This window comes from Palaemon carinicauda, chromosome 6, assembly GCF_036898095.1.
Source record: "Palaemon carinicauda isolate YSFRI2023 chromosome 6, ASM3689809v2, whole genome shotgun sequence".
In the NCBI taxonomy this organism is placed as follows: Eukaryota; Metazoa; Arthropoda; class Malacostraca; order Decapoda; family Palaemonidae; genus Palaemon; species Palaemon carinicauda.
The window spans coordinates 33,064,317-33,083,479 of NC_090730.1; the positions used below are offsets into that span (position 1 = coordinate 33,064,317).

At 47.9% G+C, this 19,163-nt stretch overlaps 1 protein-coding gene across 1 annotated transcript in view; it reads left to right on the forward strand.

Moving 5' to 3' along the window:
• LOC137642070 (RNA-binding motif protein, X-linked 2-like) overlaps positions 1–19,163 on the forward strand; it is a 137,271-nt gene that overhangs the window by 80,525 nt on the left and 37,583 nt on the right. Inside the window, exon 3 of the mRNA XM_068374627.1 lies at positions 1,694–1,813. Coding sequence (XP_068230728.1) covers positions 1,694–1,813 — 120 coding nt within the window. The remainder of the gene's footprint in view (positions 1–1,693; positions 1,814–19,163) is intronic.

The following is a 19,163-nucleotide window of genomic DNA, read 5'->3' on the forward strand; positions in this document are numbered from 1 at the left end:
TTCCGCCACAGAGGCTTGGATCTTTCCTCCAACAAAGATCTGCAGGACATCCTTAGGTCTTTTGAGACCTCTAAGGAACGTCGGTTGTCCACTCCAGGCTGGAATCTAGACGTGGTCCTAAGGTTCCTGATGTCATCTAGATTTGAACCGCTACAATCAGCCTCTTTCAAGGACCTCACATTAAAAACTCCTTTCCTAGTATGCCTAGCAACAGCTAAGAGAGTAAGTGAGATCCACGCCTTCAGCAGGAACATAGGTTTCGCATCTGAAACGGCTACATGTTCCTTGCAGCTCGGTTTTTTGGCTAAAAACGAGCTTCCTTCACGTCCTTGGCCTAAATCGTTCGAGATCCCTAGCCTATCCAACTTGGCGGGTAACGAGCTGGAGAGAGTACTTTGCCCAGTCAGAGCTCTTAGGTACTATCTGAAAAGGTCAAAACCTTTACGAGGACAATCAGAAGCCTTATGGTGTGCTGTTAAGAAGCCTTCGCTACCTATGTCTAAGAACGCAGTTTCTTACTACATCAGGCTTCTGATTAGAGAAGCTCATTCTCATATGAAGGAAGAAGAACTTGCTTTACTGAAGGTAAGGACACATGAAGTGAGAGCTGTGGCTACTTCAGTGGCCTTCAAACAGAACCGTTCTCTGCAGAGTGTTATGGATGCAACCTATTGGAGAAGCAAGTCAGTGTTCGCATCATTCTATCTCAAAGATGTCCAGTCTCTTTACGAGAACTGCTACACCCTGGGACCATTCGTAGCAGCGAGTGCAGTAGTAGGTGAGGGCTCAGCCACTACATTCCCATAATCCCATAACCTTTTTAACCTTTCTCTTGATTGCTTTTATTGTTGTTTTTGGGTTGTACGGTCGGCTAAGAAGCCTTCCGCATCCTGGTTGATTTGGCGGGTGGTCAATTCTTTCTTGAGAAGCGCCTAGGTTAGAGGTTGTGATGAGGTCCTTTAGTATGGGTTGCAGCCCTTTATACTTTAGCCACCTAAGAGTCGTTCAGCATCCTAAGAGGACCGCTACGCTCAGTAAGGAAGACGTACTTATTAAAGGCAGAGTAATGGTTCAAGTCGACTTCCTTACCAGGTACTTATTTATTTTTTATTGTTATTTTGAATAACTAATAAAAATGAAATACGGGATACTTAGCTTCTTTGTTAACATGTATACTGGTCTCCACCCACCACCCTGGGTGTGAATCAGCTACATGATCATCGGGTAAGATTAATATTGAAAAATGTTATTTTCATTAGTAAAATAAATTTTTGAATATACTTACCCGATGATCATGATTTAAATGACCCGCCCTTCCTCCCCATAGAGAACCAGTGGACCGAGGATAAAATTGAGGTCTTGTTGACAAGAAGTACTGGAGTACCTGACCACAGATGGCGCTGGTGAGTACACCCCCACCTGTATAAGCGATCGCTGGCGTATCCCGACCGTAGATTTCTGTCGGGCAACGGAGTTGACAGCTACATGATCATCGGGTAAGTATATTCAAAAATTTATTTTACTAATGAAAATAACATATTTATGTCCAATGGCACAGGGGAGTGGCAATATCGGGGTGTACATTAGTGCTCGCTCAGAGGATATAAGAATATATGTAACTTAGAATTAACTTTGGAATATGATTGATTGACTACTGTACTGACCTTTGTTACTATTTATCTTCTTCTTCCAGATTGTCAATGTCAACCTTGTGCGTGATAAAAAGAGTGGGAAAAGCAAAGGATTTGCCTTTTTGTGTTATGAGGATCAGAGATCTACAATATTGGCTGTTGATAACTTGAATGGTATTAAAGTAAGTTTTTCAATATTAATCTTACCCGATGATCATGTAGCTGTCAACTCTGTTGCCCGACAGAAATCTACGGTCGGGATACGCCAGCGATTGCTATACAGGTGGGGGTGTACACAACAGCGCCATCTGTGAGCAGGTACTCAAGTACTTCTTGTCAACAAGAACTCAATTTTTCCTCTGTCGTGCCACCGGCTAGACCTACTGGGATACGCTGTTGATTCTGGAGTTATTGCTCACGATTTGGTGATGTATTTGCTCTAGAGTTTAGCCTTCGCTATTCAGGAAGCTTTATCTTTAGCTTAGCAAGCTTTTGGAATTAATTTGAATTAATTATGGTGACGAAGAGAGTATGGACTCTCTTTCACTTTTAAATGGCCGACCCTTCCCTTAGACGGAAGTGTTGGTGTCGAAGAGAGTATAGACTCTCTTTCACTTTTTATTTTATATCTCTCCGCCATTTATAGGCCTCTTCGATTAACTTTCCTTAAAAAAAAAAAAAAAAAAAAATATGCGACCTTTCCTAATAGTAGGCGGTCCTTACTTGGAACCGAAGTTAATTAACATTGAGCTCGTCATATCGTTTTTTCCTGTTAAGAATTTATGCTATTTTAATTTTATGTTTTTGAAAGAATCTCTTTGATAAGTCTCGTACTGTTTTCAAAGTTGAACTAACGTTTTGTTTAGTCTCCGCAGTTGTTGACGTTCAGAACGTTCAACTTGCGCTCTATCGTTACGATAGAGAGAGAGTATTCACGGTTTCACGTTGCAGTAAGAGTAAACCGATTCTAGCGTTTCGTTCATTCTTTCTTAGCTTAAATGGTTTTAATTCTAATAAACGGATTTTGAGCGAAGCGAAAAATCTATTTTTGGGTGAGATAGCCATGGCGTCCTGATGGAAGGATCCTTTTTGGTAGCTTCCTTGGGTAATCACTACTAGGATTTTCCCAGAGAATTAAACCACAGGTTATCACAGAATTCTAACTTCTGGAGCGAGTATCCTAAAGGTTTCCCCTTAAGACATCGTGTAACAACAGGGGACACGCATGTATAGACGTGCCACATAGCTATCTGCACCCCATATAGAGTTAACGCTTCAATATGGCGGACAGGGAGTGGCTGGGAGCTGAGCCGCAGCCGATCTAGATGTGGCGATATCGGTACTCGCGATGTAAACAGACGGACACCATTGCTTTTGATGACGTCACGTCCGTCCTCATTCCGAAAGTCTGGAGCTCGCTCATCACCATGATACAGCGGCGCAGGGCGGGACCTGATAACAGACAGGGTGGGTCCATCAGGACGCCATGGCTATCTCACCCAAAAATAGATTTTTCGCTTCGCTCAAAATCCGTTTTTTGGGCTCAAGCCATGGCGTCCTGATGGAAGAGTACCAGAGAATTAGTGTATCGTGGTAGACTTTTTCCCTTTATAAGTGAGTGCTAAAACATTGAGCCGAAAGCATAGTGGTCTATACTAGAGCTACCGTGAGGCAGTTGCCTTCCTGCCCCCCTGGCATGGAAGTCCCCACGGGCTATGCTAAGATCAAAGTGGTCATGGGAAGGCTATTCATATAGGCTGAAGGAACAATGAGATCCATAAGATAAGTCAGAGCGATTTGGTATTCGCGTCGAAACAAACTTGAAGAAGTGGTGGTTGAACACTTCGTGTATGGAGTTGACTCATCTTCATAATTGAGTAAGTATTCGCTAAGGAGACTTACTTGCTCTATATAAATAAATGCCCGGAGTAAATCCTGGCATTTTCCTTAACCAGGAATAAAGGGTAATAAAACTATGACAAATAGTATATTTCATAGTAAGAAAGGAGCAAGGGAGACGCACAAGTAATAAAATAGACATTTTATTATATAATTGCAGGTAAATCAATACATGTCATGCAATAAATAGTAAAAAACATTTACATTGATAAAAATGTACATAGTCATAAAGGCGTGCTCTTGAGTCTGAAAGGGAAGAATCAAGTATTAGTAGGCACTCGTTCTACGGAACGTTAGTCTTTATGTAACACACGTCATGCACGTGGCATGTAGCACTCATGTGGTAATCTACTATGACATTTCACCTGAGGTAAGAACAGTTAAAGAAAACACAAGGTGGTTTCTGCTTCACTACGTATCACTTAAGGGTCAACATAGGCACCCGACGAGTTAGAGTCCCTAATAACTCACTGTTCTAAGCAGAGTTCAGAGCAGGTTTCATAACACTACCTGCGGCTACCACAAAATGTTTCACTTCGTGCACTTGTTTCGCATAATGTTTAAAGAAAACACGCGAGGATTTCCAGCCTGTATAGTTCTTGAGGCTTTCGAAATCCATACTCTGAAAGAAATTCAGAGACGAAGCGACTTTCCTAGGATCATGACCAGCGGGTGTACTGTCTGGATCCGCTCTGCGAATGAAGTAGGTGATTTTTGCTCTCAATTGTTTCAGTGACAGGTCGCTGCCCGATGTTTCTCCTTTGAAGAGTTGGCCTCCACCAAAGTTTGAAGTTCTATGAAGATAGACCTTAAGGCTCTCTACTGGACATAGAGAGGCATCTTCCTTCAAGGGGCATATCCTCCACGGGCCCCATCGTTTGGTAGGTAATTCGTTCTTTGCGAGAAACGTCGGATCAGGGAAGAGGGAGAGGTCTCCTGAATCGTTGAAAACGATATGTCCCTCTTCTCTAGATAGTGCCACTATTTCGCTGACTCGGGCTCCCGAAGCTAGAGCGAAGAGAAATATAACTTTCTGAGTCAGGTCCTTAAGAGGGCATGAATCATTGTCCAAGTTGGAGGCGAAGTGGAGAACTTTGTCTAGAGACCAAGTGATTGGTCTCGGAGGGGGTGCCGGTCGTAAACGGGCACAGGCCTTCGGTAGTTTGTTGAAGATGTCGCTAGACAGATCTATTTGGAAGGCGTATGACAAAGGTCTGGTCAAGGCCGATTTGCAAGTAGAAATCGTGTTGGCTGCCAAGCCTTGTCCATGAAGGTGAATGAAGAAGGACATGCAAAAATCTATAGTGATTTTCGAGGGGTTCTTTGCCTTGACGAAGGAGACCCATTTCCTCCAAGACGATTCGTATTGCCTTCTCGTGGATTCGGTCTTGTATTCCTCGAGGAAGTCTAGACTCTTCTTCGAAATCCCAAACCTTTTCTTAGCGGCTAGGGTGAGAAAATCATGAGATGAAGGTCCTTGATTTTCGATGATGAAGCGAAGACAGTCGACTTCTGTATTTGCTGGGAGAGAACTGGGTCCGGGAGGGGGATCAGCGTTGGCTGCATCTCCAGGATCAAGGGGTACCAGTTGCTGCGGGGCCACTTGGGAGCCACTAGAGCTGCTGTCCCTTTGAAGGTTCTCAATTTGGAGAGGACTTTCAGCAGAAGATTGGTGGGAGGGAACAGGTAAATCTTGGCCCATCTGTTCCAATCCAAGGTCATGGCGTCCACCGCTTCCGCTTTGGGGTCCTCGTACCGGGCTACATATCGAGGAAGTTGATGGTTGTCGCTCGTTGCGAAGAGGTCGATCTGGAGTTCTGGGACTCGGTGAGAGATGAAGGCGAATGATCTTGCGTCTAGAGACCATTCCGACTCTATCGGGTTTGTCCGAGATAGAGCGTCCGCTGTCACATTGCGGAATCCTTGTAGGTGAACTGCAGACAGGTGCCATTTCTTCCTTTCTGCCAGACGGAAGATTGTCAGGAGCACCTGATTTATCTTGGGCGATCTTGAGCCCTGGCGATTGAGACAACACACTACCACAGAGCTGTCCAGGGTCAGGCGAATGTGTATCGACGGGGGCGGGGAGAGTTTCTTCAGCGTCAGAAGAACCGCCATGGCCTCCAAGATGTTGATGTGAAACGTCTTGAATAGGGGAGACCAAGTGCCTTGAGCCTGTTTTTGGTGGGAGTGACCTCCCCAACCCTCCAACGAAGCGTCCGTATGGATGTTGAGAGATGGAGGTGGGTGTTGGAGAGGAAGGGACCTTTTTAGGGCCCTCGTTTCTGACCACGGCTTTAGAAGAAGTCGAAGTCTGCTTGGGAGCCGTCTCTTCGAGCGATGGATGCGGAACGTCTCCAGACTCCCGCTGCATCCTTTAGCTGTGCACGAAGCACTGGGTTTGTGATCGAGGCGAACTGTAGAGAGCCTAGAACTTGTTCCTGCTGGCGTCTTGAGATCCGTTTGGATTTTAACAGTCGCTTGACAGACCCTGCTATTTCCTTCCTTTTCTTTGCTGGAATGGAAAGGCGGTGTGACTGAAGATTCCAGTGGATGCCTAACCATTGGAACTTCTGAGCTGGAGATAGGCGAGACTTTTTCGCGTGTATCTGGAATCCCAGGTGTTCGAGAAACTGGGTAACTTTTCTGCAGGATTCTATACAATCCTCGGGCGAGGGCGCCCACACTAGCCAGTCGTCGAGGTAGGCCATCACCTGGACGTTTCGGATGCGGAGCTGTTGTACTACTGCGTCCGCTAGCTTTGTGAATATCCGAGGGGCCACGTTGAGTCCGAAGGGCATGGCCCGGAAGGCATAGCTTTTCCGTTGGAGTCGGAATCCAAGGTAGGAGGAAGCGTGATGGTTCATTGGTATGTGCCAGTATGCGTCCGCCAGGTCTATCGAGACCGTGAAAGACCCTCGAGGCAGGAGGGTTCTGATCTGTTGAAGAGTCAGCATCTTGAACTTGTTGTTCGATATGAATACGTTGAGGGGGGATAAGTCCAGAATGACTCTGAGTCTGTCTGAGTCTTTCTTGGGGACACAAAACAGTCTCCCTTGGAACCTTGTGGACTTCACCCTTCTTATCACCTTCTTGTTCAAGAGGTCTAGCACATATTCTTCCAGGAGGGGGGTTGAACGTTGGAAGAATTGCTGGAAGGTTGGGGGTGGTTGCGCCCAGCTCCAGCCTAGACCTTTCTTGATGATGCTGTGTGCCCAGGATTCGAAGGTCCAACGATCCTGGAAGTGGCGGAGTCTTCCTCCCACCGGAAGCACTTCATTGCTTCTGGGGTCCCGAGGACTTGCTGCCTCGGCCGCTAGCTCCCTGTCCTCCTCTGCCTCTGGAGGGCCGGCGAGAGGAATCTCTGCCGGAACCCCTGCCTGAGCTTCTACCTTTGGGACGAAAGGTAGTGGAGTGCTGCTCGAAGGCGGGGTTGAAGGCCGGTGATGAGGACAAAACCGGCTGTGGGACCAACTGAAAGGTCTGTGGCGGCTGAGCGGCCACTTGGGGAGTAGCGGGTGCCGGAAACTGACGTCTGTGCTGACGTTGCTGGGGTCTATGCTTCGACTGCTTCCTCTCAGGCTGAGGACCGTCATCCTGAGAGGGCTTTCTCTTCCTAGACATGCCCCATTTGTTGAGAAGGTTCCTGTTCTCAGATGCGGCCTTGTCTGTGATCTCTTTCACTAGATCAGACGGGAAGAGGTACTTGCCCCAGATGTTGGAGGAAATCAGTTTCCGGGGTTCGTGTCTGACAGTGGCACTGGAGAACACGAATTCTCTGCAGGCTCTACGAGCTCGCATGAAGTGGTACAGATCCTTGACTAAGGTTGCCATATGAGATTTGGCAAGGACCATGTAATGGTCAGGGACTCTGGTGTCGCCAGCCATTACGTCCATCTGGACCTGGAGAGTGAGAGATGCTGCCAGCCTCTCCTTCGTTTCCTGTTCCCTACGAAGGAGGTGATCGTTTAGCTTGGGGAGGTCCTCATTAAACTGACGTCCAGCAACGTCAGGATCTAGTTTGCCCACCACGAAGGTGTGTTGCACATCCTTCCAGTGTTTGGTGTCGGGCGGGGTGACTGCGGAGAAAGGTCTGCATTCCTCCAATGCAGGGCAGGATTTCCCTTCTTCTACAGCCTTAAAGCAGGCAGCGAAGGCCTTTTCCGTGAAGGGTATCACCACTTCATCGGGCGCAACGTAGGTGGGGTACTTCTTGCTCAGAGCCGGAAGTCCAGAGCAGGCAAAGCCTCTGCTCTTAAGCGCTTTGGCAAGCATAGCCTGGGCCTTCGAGAGATCGAACACTATTTTCTCCTTCGGTTCGGTCTCTTCCTTTGAGGATGGTTCTGAACGTAGACGGACGTAACAGTCCGGATACGCCTCAAAGCGGGGGAAGAACTCCACTTCTTCCAGGGGTATGGAACCGATCTTATCGCTGACGAAGATCTTGTCGTCAGCGATGACCATATGCTCGGCGAATCGCCACGGATTGTCGCTCGAGCATGTGGGGAGGTCCTTGATGGAGATTTTGCGAGATTCCTTGGAACCTCCCATCGACCGAATGACCTGGTGAGTTTCTTGGAGCTTCTGCTCCATCACGGATTCAATGAGCCGAATCATATCCTGTGCCGTAGGTAGAGGAGTCGTGGTGGAGGACGTAGACGGGAGAGACACTTCCGTCGGTGTAGGAGTAGGAGGGGGGATGGAGGGAGGGGCATCCTCCTTATCGGACTCGGTATACGCAACCCGGTCCTCTTCTTCATCATCCTCCCCTTCACCCTGGGCCATAAGGGTTTTCTCGGTGTCCTCCGAGATCTCTGACATGCGTTCATCATGTTCTGAATCCAGGTGATAATCATTCATGGACTGAGCCATGACAACATCAGGTTCCACTGTAATCTGGACTACGGGGATCTGTTCGACTGGGACCACTGAGTCTGGAGAGGCCTTTGGGAACAGCAAAGACCTCATTTCTTCTGTGGCTAGGTATGGTCCAGTGGCGTTCTTCTGAAAGCCACGTACCCACTTGCGTAGGTTGTCCCGAGCAGTGTCCCGAATCTCCGCTGAGGGAGAATCATAGAATGCTTTCTGTAAGCATTCTTGGCAGACCGAACAGGTGGTGGGGCCCCAGTATTTGAGATCCCCTCTCTTGTGAGCACAAGGGGCGTGTGTCCTACACGCCGTGTGTCCATAGAAGTGTGGCCGACGGACCGCGCAGAAGTCGTGGTCACACCTGACGTACTCCTCCTGTAAAGGAAAGAGACGATGAGTATTGTAGAGTCATAATATGGCTCGTATATAAAGTTAATTATTAACAAGTTAATATTAACTTAAATTAATTGTGATGCACAGAAGGGTGGGTGAAAGGAGACAGACGCATGCCTCGTGTAACCCGCCCGGCTGGTTGCCGTAGCATCGGACAGTCCCAGGTGGCCGTAGGCCTCCATGGAAGGTGTCTTGATAATGGGAATTCCATCTAGAATAACCATATTATAGACTGAGCTTGAAATCTTATCAAGAAAGTCTGGGGATCATGAGATCCTAGTAAGGTTCCGGCAACCAGACGTGCCAATTACACGTAGCGTGCTGGAAAGATGAAACACGCAAGAAGACAGAGTGAAAACTGAACAAAATGTACGATTCCGTACCAGTTTGTCTGCGTTAACAAGCCGTCTAGGTGCGGTTTTTAGGAGCTATCGCTAGTAAAGATAGCTGAGAGAAGGGGTGCAAGGCATCTTGCCGCCTCCGGACGGGTCCGGCATACCCCCGGCACGCCGGAAGCCGCTCGAGCAGAGTTTCTGGCATTCAAGAATGATCATTCTATGGTCAAAAGAAGCCAGGGTGGCGGCAGCTGGTAGCGGCGGGATGGCAAGGCTGTACTAGCCTAGTCAAGACACCTCTGGAAAAGGTACCACCATGATAGAGGTGAATCTATCATCCTAAGCAGGGGCCGCAATGGTCGGGGGCTAAGGCAGTCCAAGAGAGGACAGGGTGTACCCAAAGAAGGGGTGGAGACTCTTCATGTCGACCAAATGATAACTGACTCCATAGCACTATGGAGGGTCTATGTATCAGAGCGGACAACACTGGGAGCACCACGGGGTCCAGCACTCCAGCCTAGGGTGGAGTGTAGGACAGGGGACATATGAAGCCTAACCTACTGGTAGGTTAGGCTAGGCAAGAGATAGGTTGGGGGGGGAAAGGGTCTTCTTATAAGAAAGGATGGGTTATGCACCAGAGCGGCCACCTAGGAAGGGAGATGCTCACCCTAACCTATAGTAGGTGGACCAACTGAAAAACGGTGCACGCGTATATTTCAGCAAGGTACATAAACCAGCCCTCCCAACCTAACCTGGATTAGGGTTGTTAGACCCTAATCAAGGAAGGGAGAAGACGTATCGCAAGGAAAAGGTCAAGGACCGATTCAGCTTAAAGGAGGTGATCCTACCTCTAAGGTCCGCAACACTAAGAGAGGGGTCATTCCCTTAGGTGGGGAGGCGATACAGTACTCTGAGGAGTCTTGTCCTATCACATGTAATAGGGTACAAGATTACCAGAGGGAAGCCCTAGGGCTAGGGATGAAGAGAGCATATAGGGGTCCTATCATAAGGTTAGGTTAGCAAGGCACTCAAGATAACCTACCCCCTATATGGTCCCTGAAGGCGAAAAACACTTGCATCACTGTCAATGGTATTGTAAAATAATGCCAAAATCTTCATAACTAACACTAGGATCACTGAAATATCATGCATTAACACTGGTATAGGCTCACTGGCCTAGGGGCTAATCAAAGCCTACTGGTATGGGGTCAGCGAAGACCCTAACTAATGCGTCAAAAACACGATATAAAGTTCCTAGCTATGAAGACTAAATAACTAATAGCGCTGATTAGTAATTTATATACCGGTAAGGCTGTTGCGGCTAACTAAATAAGGCATGCAAGCAACAGCAGCGTCATAAAATGGCGCTGACCGGTCTGGCAAAGCTCTGCCACAATTATGCAAATATCTCGAAAAGTAAGATTTACTTTAAGGTCAGAGCTTATTTAAACAATACTTAAACCTTTGTACTCAACTTTCCAGAAGGAGGTGAAGCTAAAGGTTGAGACATGGCGAGGATGCAAGCAGATAAAGTCGCACAAAGGGAAAAATACGTCCAATCGAGCGAGCTACTAGCAAAGGAATGAGGACGGACGTGACGTCATCAAAAGCAATGGCGTCCGTCTGTTTACATCGCGAGTACCGATATCGCCACATCTAGATCGGCTGCGGCTCAGCTCCCAGCCACTCCCTGTCCGCCATATTGAAGCGTTAACTCTATATGGGGTGCAGATAGCTATGTGGCACGTCTATACATGCGTGTCCCCTGTTGTTACACGATGTCTTAAGGGGAAACCTTTAGGATACTCGCTCCAGAAGTTAGAATTCTGTGATAACCTGTGGTTTAATTCTCTGGGAAAATCCTAGTAGTGATTACCCAAGGAAGCTACCAAAAAGGATCCTTCCATCAGGACGCCATGGCTTGAGCCCAAAAAAGGAGCTTTTTATTTGGGAAACCTTTCAGTTTTTTTCCTTTAACAAATAATATGTTTTAACGATATATATAATTGGGCTCATCTCTCAGGTTCTAAGTCAAGAGAGAGAGAGAGAGAGATAGAGACGGAGGGAGAGAGAGGAGGATAAACGTTTCGTTCAAGCGGGTAACGTTGTTCACGTTTTTTTGCTCTTCTCCCTAGTCGATAGAGGGGAAGAAGGTAAAACGTTTCTAGTTTTATTCTTGTTCCCAGGCTTTATGCGGTGAGAGATTTTAAACGTAGTTTATTTGATCTAGTGTTTAGTCTCTTTTCCAGCCACTGAATTCTTTATCTTTCATTATGTTTTTCTGTTACATTGTAATACTGTTTTCGCAATTACTACCTTTTAATGAAGGATAGGATTGCGTGTTTCAGGTACAAACCACTTAAAGTTTCGAGTTCAGTGAAATAAGTGCAAACAGAAAATCAAAAGTGATAAAGTGATATGCGCAAAGTGTTACAGTGTTGCGTTCGAGGGTTCGTCTGTTCGTGCCAGTGGTTCACCTAGTCCGGGACCTCTTACAAGCTCCCAAGCCCAGGGGAGAAGTAATGTCGAAGGACTTATGGGTTACTCAGGCCTTGATCGACGAACAGACGTTTCCCTCTGTGGTTTCGGGTGTATCTACACACGTTGCCGACGTGATCACCCCACCCACACAAAGACGAGAGAGCCCATTTATTCCTCGTCTGCGGAAGAGGTTTCTCGCAGAAACCATGGACCAAATCTTGCAGCTTTTAAGTGCAAGTCGGTCCCTTCCGCGCAAGTCCAACGGCCTAGGTGTAGCCACTGGGTCAGTTCGGACTCGCTGCAGTACGACAACTGCACACCTCCTAAGAGAGGCTAGGTGGTACCGCAACAGGCAGTACTCCGTCTGTTGCCGCACCAGTTGTTTTAGACCCTCAGTCACAACGGACAGTAGCTCCGTTTTTTGTTGTCTTTCATAGACCCTAGTGGTCCATGCTGCAGACTTTACAGTCTCAGCTTGCTCCTTCATACAGGAGTATCATGCTGGAAGGTTGACAATGCAGCCTGTTTACCTACAACCCGCCGAGGTTGTGCGCTCAGTAGATACTGCGGCTGCCTGCTCCCACACCACACCTGTGAGAGCTCCTCCACCGATGCGCAGTCCTCACTGCCAGACGCATGTTCTTGCTGCACCATCTGCTAACATGCGTGAGCTGCCGCATCAGGAGTTACCGGGTTCCAGCACTATGCGGCATTCTCCTCAGCCCATGCAGCATGCTCTGCAGACCTTACAGCATGCTCCGCATACCATGCAGCATGAGCCGCATTCCATGCAGCATGAGCCTCATACCATGCAGCATGAGCCTCATCCCATGCAGCATGAGCCTCATTCCATGCAGCATGAGCCTCATCCCATGCAGCATGAGCCGCATGCCATGCAGCATGAGCCGCATACCATGCAGCATGAGCCGCATCCCATGCAGCATGAGCCACATGCCTTACCTCATGCTCTGCATACCATACCGCATGCTCTGCATACCTTACAGCATGCTCTGCATACCTTACAGCATGCTCTGCATTCCTTACAGCATGCTCTGCATACCTTACAGCATGCTCTGCATACCTTACAGCATGCTCTGCATACCTTACAGCATGCTCTGCATACCATACCGCATGCTCCTCAACCCACCGCAGCCCCTCCCACGCACCAGCACTCTGCTTTTGTTGTTGCCAGCTCCCACACTCCGACTGCGGAGAAGGTTGACGATGTACCCGTGGGCCTACACCTCCCACGGTTGTGCGCCCGGCATGGCTTCATGCTCTCACACTCTTGTTGTGAGAGCTCCTCCACCCATGCACAGTCAACCCTGCCAGATGTTTGATGACTCCCACACACAGAGCACTCCGTTGCCGTGCGGGAGCTACCACAAGCTGCCGTGTTTTGACACGGTGTGTCAGCCTCCGCAACACACTGTGGTTACCGCCACTCGCCAGCAGCAAACTAGTCAGGCAGGAGTTGAGGCTTCCCCACACATCTTTGGTTGTTGCCAACTCACAAACTGTCATGCAGTTACATGACGTTGCCTTCTGGTCTGCTACTTATACACCAGTGCTGTATGTCCTCACGCTCCTGTTGTGGTTGACAGTTCAGTTTTTGACAGTTCACAGACTGTCAAGCAGTTTCATAACGTTGCCTTCTGGTCTGCTGCTTTTGCACCAGTGAAACCCTCACTGAGAGAACTTAGCTTTTCTCGGATATGATTCCTGTAGATGAGAAAGTGCTGTTCTCCCTCCTTCTGATATTCCCTTGAGGACTCTGTCATTTGGAGAGGAGCCTTAAGCTGCTTAGCCTCCTATGGACTTTTATTTAAGCATAACATGCTTCCAGGGAGGGTAAATGGTTCCGCTTCAGTCGCTAACCCCGTCTGTTGCCACACCTGCTCCCATAGACCTTGAGCTTTGTTGCAAGACATGCAGTCCAAGCTTAGTCCTTGATAGAGGATTTCTTTTTACGGAGTCAGTGTGTCACTGGGAAGACGTTCAACAACCAGCAGAGGTGACTTGTTGTGACGCGGTGCGGCAACCTCAGCAACCCAATAAAGAGTTGTCTGTACTACCCAGACAGTCTAGACAGTTTCGGGTTGTCGCTGTACTTCCTCGCTTCCCCATGGTTGACAGTTCACAGACTGTGCAGCAGTACCATGATCTTGTGTCCGGCTCCATCAGACGACTGGCTTTTAAGAGCTCCCACAAGTCGTCGCTGTCTGGAGAATCTCAGATGGACTATGGATCTGACCAAGGAACTGGGCCTCCTGGTCAATTTAGAGAAGTCCAAGCTCGTCCCATCCCAGACCTTTGTCTACCTGGGTATGGAGTTTCAGAGTCGAGTTTTTCGGGCTTTTCCGTCGGCCCCAAGGATCAACCAAGCCCTAGAATGCATCCAGAGCATGCTGAGAAGGAATCGATGCTCAGTCAGGCAGTGGATGAGTCTAACAGGGACACTTTCATCGCTGGCCCTGTTCATCGAGTTAGGGAGACTCCACCTCCGCCCCCTTCAGTATCATCTAGCTGCTCACTGGATAAAGGACATGACGCTAGAGACGGTCTCAGTTCCTGTTTCCGAAGAGATGAGGTCTACTCTAACGTGGTGGAAGAACAGCTTTCTTCTCAAGGAAGGTCTACCTTTGGCTGTTCAGAACCCCGACCGCCGTCTCTTCTCGGACGCATCAGACACGGGCTGGGGTGCGACATTGGACGGACAGGAATGCTCGGGAACATGGAATCAGGAGCAAAGGACACTTCACATCAATTGCAAGGAGTTGTTGGCGGTTCATCTGGCCTTGATAAACTTCAAGTCCCTCCAGCTAAACAAGGTGGTGGAGGTGGACTCCGACAACACCACAGCCTTGGCTTACATCTCCAAGCAGGGAGGGACTCATTCGAGGAAGTTGTTCTAGATCGCAAGGGACCTCCTCATCTGGTCAAAAGATCGAAAGCTCACGCTGGGAACGAGGTTCATTCAGGGCGATATGAATGTCATGGCAGATCGCCTCAGCCGGAAGGGTCAGGTCATCCCCACAGAGTGGACCCTTCACAAGAATGTTTGCAGCAGACTTTGGTCCCTGTGGGGTCAGCCAACCATAGATCTGTTCGCTACCTCGATGACCTAGAGGCTCCCGTTGTATTGTTCTCCGATTCCAGACCCAGCAGCAGTTCACGTGGATGCTTTTCTGCTGGATTGGTCCCATCTCGACCTGTATGCATTCCCGCCGTTCAAGATTGTCAACAGGGTACTTCAGAAGTTCGCCTCTCACAAAGGGACACGGCTGACGTTGGTTGCTCCCCTCTGGCCCGCGAGAGAATGGTTCACAGAGGTACTGCAATGGCTGGTCGACATTCCCAGGACTCTTCCTCTAAGAGTGGACCTTCTACGTCAACCTCACGTAAAGAAGGTACACCCAAACCTCCACGCTCTTCGTCTGACTGCCTTCAGACTATCGAAAGACTCTCAAGAGCTAGAGGCTTTTCGAAGGAGGCAGCCAGAGCGATTGCCAGAGCAAGGAGGACATCCACTCTCAGAGTCTATCAGTCTAAATGGGAAGTCTTCCGAAGCTGGTGCAAGGCCAATGCAGTTTCCTCAACCAGTACCACTGTAACCCAGATTGCTGACTTCCTGTTACATCTAAGGAACGTAAGATCCCTTTCAGCTCCTACGATCAAGGGTTACAGAAGTATGTTGGCAGCGGTTTTCTGCCACAGAGGCTTGGATCTTTCCACCAACAAAGATCTACAGGACCTCCTTAGGTCTTTTGAGACCTCAAAGGAACGTCGGTTGTCCACTCCAGGCTGGAATCTAGACGTGGTCCTAAGGTTCCTTTTGTCATCAAGATTTGAACCTCTCCAATCAGCCTCTTTTAAGGACCTCACATTAAAAACTCTTTTCCTCGTGTGCTTGGCAACAGCTAAAAGAGTAAGTGAGATCCACGCCTTCAGCAGGAACATAGTTTTCACATCTGAAACGGCTACATGTTCCTTGCAGCTCGGTTTTTTGCTAAAAACGAGCTTCCTTCACGTCCTTGGCCTAAGTCGTTCGAGATCCCAAGCCTGTCCAACTTGGTGGGGAACGAACTGGAGAGAGTACTTTGCCCAGTTAGAGCTCTTAGGTACTATCTAAAAAGGTCAAAACCTTTACGAGGACAATCAGAAGCCTTATGGTGTGCTATCAAGAAGCCTTCTCTTCCAATGTCTAAGAACTCAGTTTCTTACTACATCAGGCTTCTGATTAGGGAAGCACATTCTCATCTGAAGGAAGAAGACCTTGCTTTGCTGAAGGTAAGGACACATGAAGTGAGAGCTGTGGCTACTTCAGTGGCCTTCAAACAGAACCGTTCTCTGCAGAGTGTTATGGATGCAACCTATTGGAGAAGCAAGTCAGTGTTCGCATCATTCTATCTCAAAGATGTCCAGTCTCTTTACGAGAACTGCTACACCCTGGGACCATTCGTAGCAGCGAGTGCAGTAGTAGGTGAGGGCTCAGCCACTACATTCCCATAATCCCATAACCTTTTTAACCTTTCTCTTGAATACTTTTTATGGGTTGTACGGTCGGCTAAGAAGCCTTCCGCATCCTTGTTGATTTGGCGGGTGGTCAATTCTTTCTTGAGAAGCGCCGAGGTTAGAGGTTGTGATGAGGTCCTTTAGTATGGGTTGCAGCCCTTTATACTTCAGCACCTAAGAGTCGTTCAGCATCCTAAGAGGACCGCTACGCTCAGTAAGGAAGACGTACTTAATAAAGGCAGAGTAATGGTTCAAGTCGTCTTCCTTACCAGGTACTTATTTATTTTATGTTATTTTTGAATAACTAATAAAATGAAATACGGGATACTTAGCTTCTTTGTTAACATGTATGCTGGTCTCCACCCACCACCCTGGGTGTGAATCAGCTACATGATCATCGGGTAAGATTAATATTGAAAAATGTTATTTTCATTAGTAAAATAAATTTTTGAATATACTTACCCGATGATCATGAATTTAAGGACCCGCCCTTCCTCCCCATAGAGAACCAGTGGACCGAGGAGAAAATTGAGTTCTTGTTGACAAGAAGTACTTGAGTACCTGCTCACAGATGGCGCTGTTGTGTACACCCCCACCTGTATAGCGATCGCTGGCGTATCCCGACCGTAGATTTCTGTCGGGCAACAGAGTTGACAGCTACATGATCATCGGGTAAGTATATTCAAAAATTTATTTTACTAATGAAAATAACATTTTGATTATGTGAAATTTTATGATCTATGAAGAGTTTTACTGTATGCTTATATACAAATATGTAATAGAATTGTTTATATCTTAGATAGAAGATAAAATAATTCCTTTTCTGTTTTCTCTGAAAGTTGTTTGATCTTATAAGTACTGTATATGTTTAATAGTTTAAAACTTCTATAAATTTAGAATAATTTTACAACCTATTCCATGCAGTACCAAAACTGTTTTAGTAACTTCAACGTATTGCTAGCAGTGCTTGAACATTTTATTCTGATATGCCAACATGACAGTTGATGATAATGTTTTTATGATAGTCCTGAACCAATTTCACCTCAAACCTTTCTCTTACGAGTACCTCAAGTTTTTGGTCGTGGGAATGTTTCAGACTCTGCATTCTTCTGTTGAACAGAAAGAAGAGTAGTATTGCATCAACAGCAGCCAACCTCCACACTTTTTCTGTTTCTGCAGCATTTTTTACAGCTTAGCAGAATTCCTCAAACTGGTATTCTTAGCACGAATAGGCAATCATTAAAACCATTTTTTTTCAATATTAATCTTACCCGATGATCATGTAGCTGTCAACTCCGTTGCCCGACAGAAATCTACGGTCGGGATACGCCAGCGATCGCTTATACAGGTGGGGGTGTACTCACCAGCGCCATCTGTGGTCAGGTACTCCAGTACTTCTTGTCAACAAGACCTCAATTTTTCCTCTGTCGTGCCACCGGCAAGACCTACATGGATACGCTGTTGATTTTGGAGTCTTTTGTTCACGATTTGGTGAAGTATTTGCTCTGAAATTTAGCCTTCGCTTTACAGGAAGCTTTAGCCTTAGCTTAGCAAGCTTTTGGTATTAATTTGATTCATTGGTTAACGATCTTTGCTTTACTTTGGAATTCCCCCCTTTGACTACTTCTAGAATTCAAGATGTCTGACACTTCCAAAGTTCCTAAATATAGGCGATGTAGTGTTAGTGCTTGTAATAGGCGTCTTCCGAAGGCCTCTGTTGATCCTCACACCGTATGTTCCAATTGTAGGGGAAAATCCTGTCAATTGGAAGATCGATGTGGGGAATGTGCTGGGCTTTCGGAATTCGATTTTAATGAATTCCTCAGATATACTCGTAGGTTAGAGAAGGAGAGAGATAGGAGGAGTTCTCGCTCTTTGGTTATTTCCTCTCCCCATGCCCCTCAACCTTTTCCTTCCCCTGTGGTGGTGACCCCCGAACCTGCTACGAGTGCTCAGCCTGCAATGGCTGATATGTTGCGTGCCATTCAGGCTCTCGGTGATAAGGTGGAGTCGTTGGTTAGTGACCGCAATCAGCTCTTGGCGGATGTCAGAGAGCTGAAAGCGAAGAGTGCAGTGGGAAGTGTTAGTGCTAGTGCTGTGCATAGTGTCAGTGTTGCGCATGAGGATACATCTGTGCGTGCCAGTCGTCCTCCCAGTCCGGGACCTCTTGCAAGCTCCCAAGCCCAGGGGAGAAGCAATGTCGAAGGACCAAAGGGTTCGGCGGGCCTTGATCGGCGCACAGATGTATCCTCAGTGGTTGCGGACGTATCTGCTAAGGATCGTCCCTTCCACTCCCAGACGAATGAGCCCTTACATTCCTCGTCTGTGGAAGAGGTTTCCAGGAGGAAACGGTGGACTAAGGTCTCACGACCGCTTAAGCGTAAAGTCCCTTCAGAGCTAGTCCAACGGCCCAGGTGTAGCCACTGGGTCAGTTCGGACTCGCCGCAGTCATCGGATGACTGCACACCTCCCAAGAGAGGTAGAGTGGTCCCTCAACAGGCCTCTGCTCCAACCACAGTAGACCCTAAGTGGTCCATGCTGCAGACTATGCAGTCTCAGCTTGCGGCTTTTATGCAGGATTATCAGGCAGAGAAGGTTAACATCCCTCCTCCTGTGAGAGCTCCTCCACAGTTGCGCAGTCCTCAGCCCATGCAGCATGCTCTGCAGACCTTACAGCATGAGCCGCATTCCATGCAGCATGAGCCTCATACCATGCAGCATGAGCCTCATCCCATGCAGCATGAGCCTCATACCATGCAGCATGAGCCTCATCCCATGCAGCATGAGTCGCATGCCATGCAGCATGAGCCGCATACCATGCAGCATGAGCCGCATCCCATGCAGCATGAGCCGCATGCCTCACAGCATGCTCTGCATACCACCGCAGACCCTCCCTCACACCGGCCCTCTGCTTTTGTTGTTGCCAGCTCACAGTCTGTCCAGCAGAGGCATGATGATGGATCCGCAGGTACGCATGCACCCGTTCTGCAGGATTCACCCGTTCAGCTTGCTGCTCTGCCTTTGCCTCTTACAACTCAAC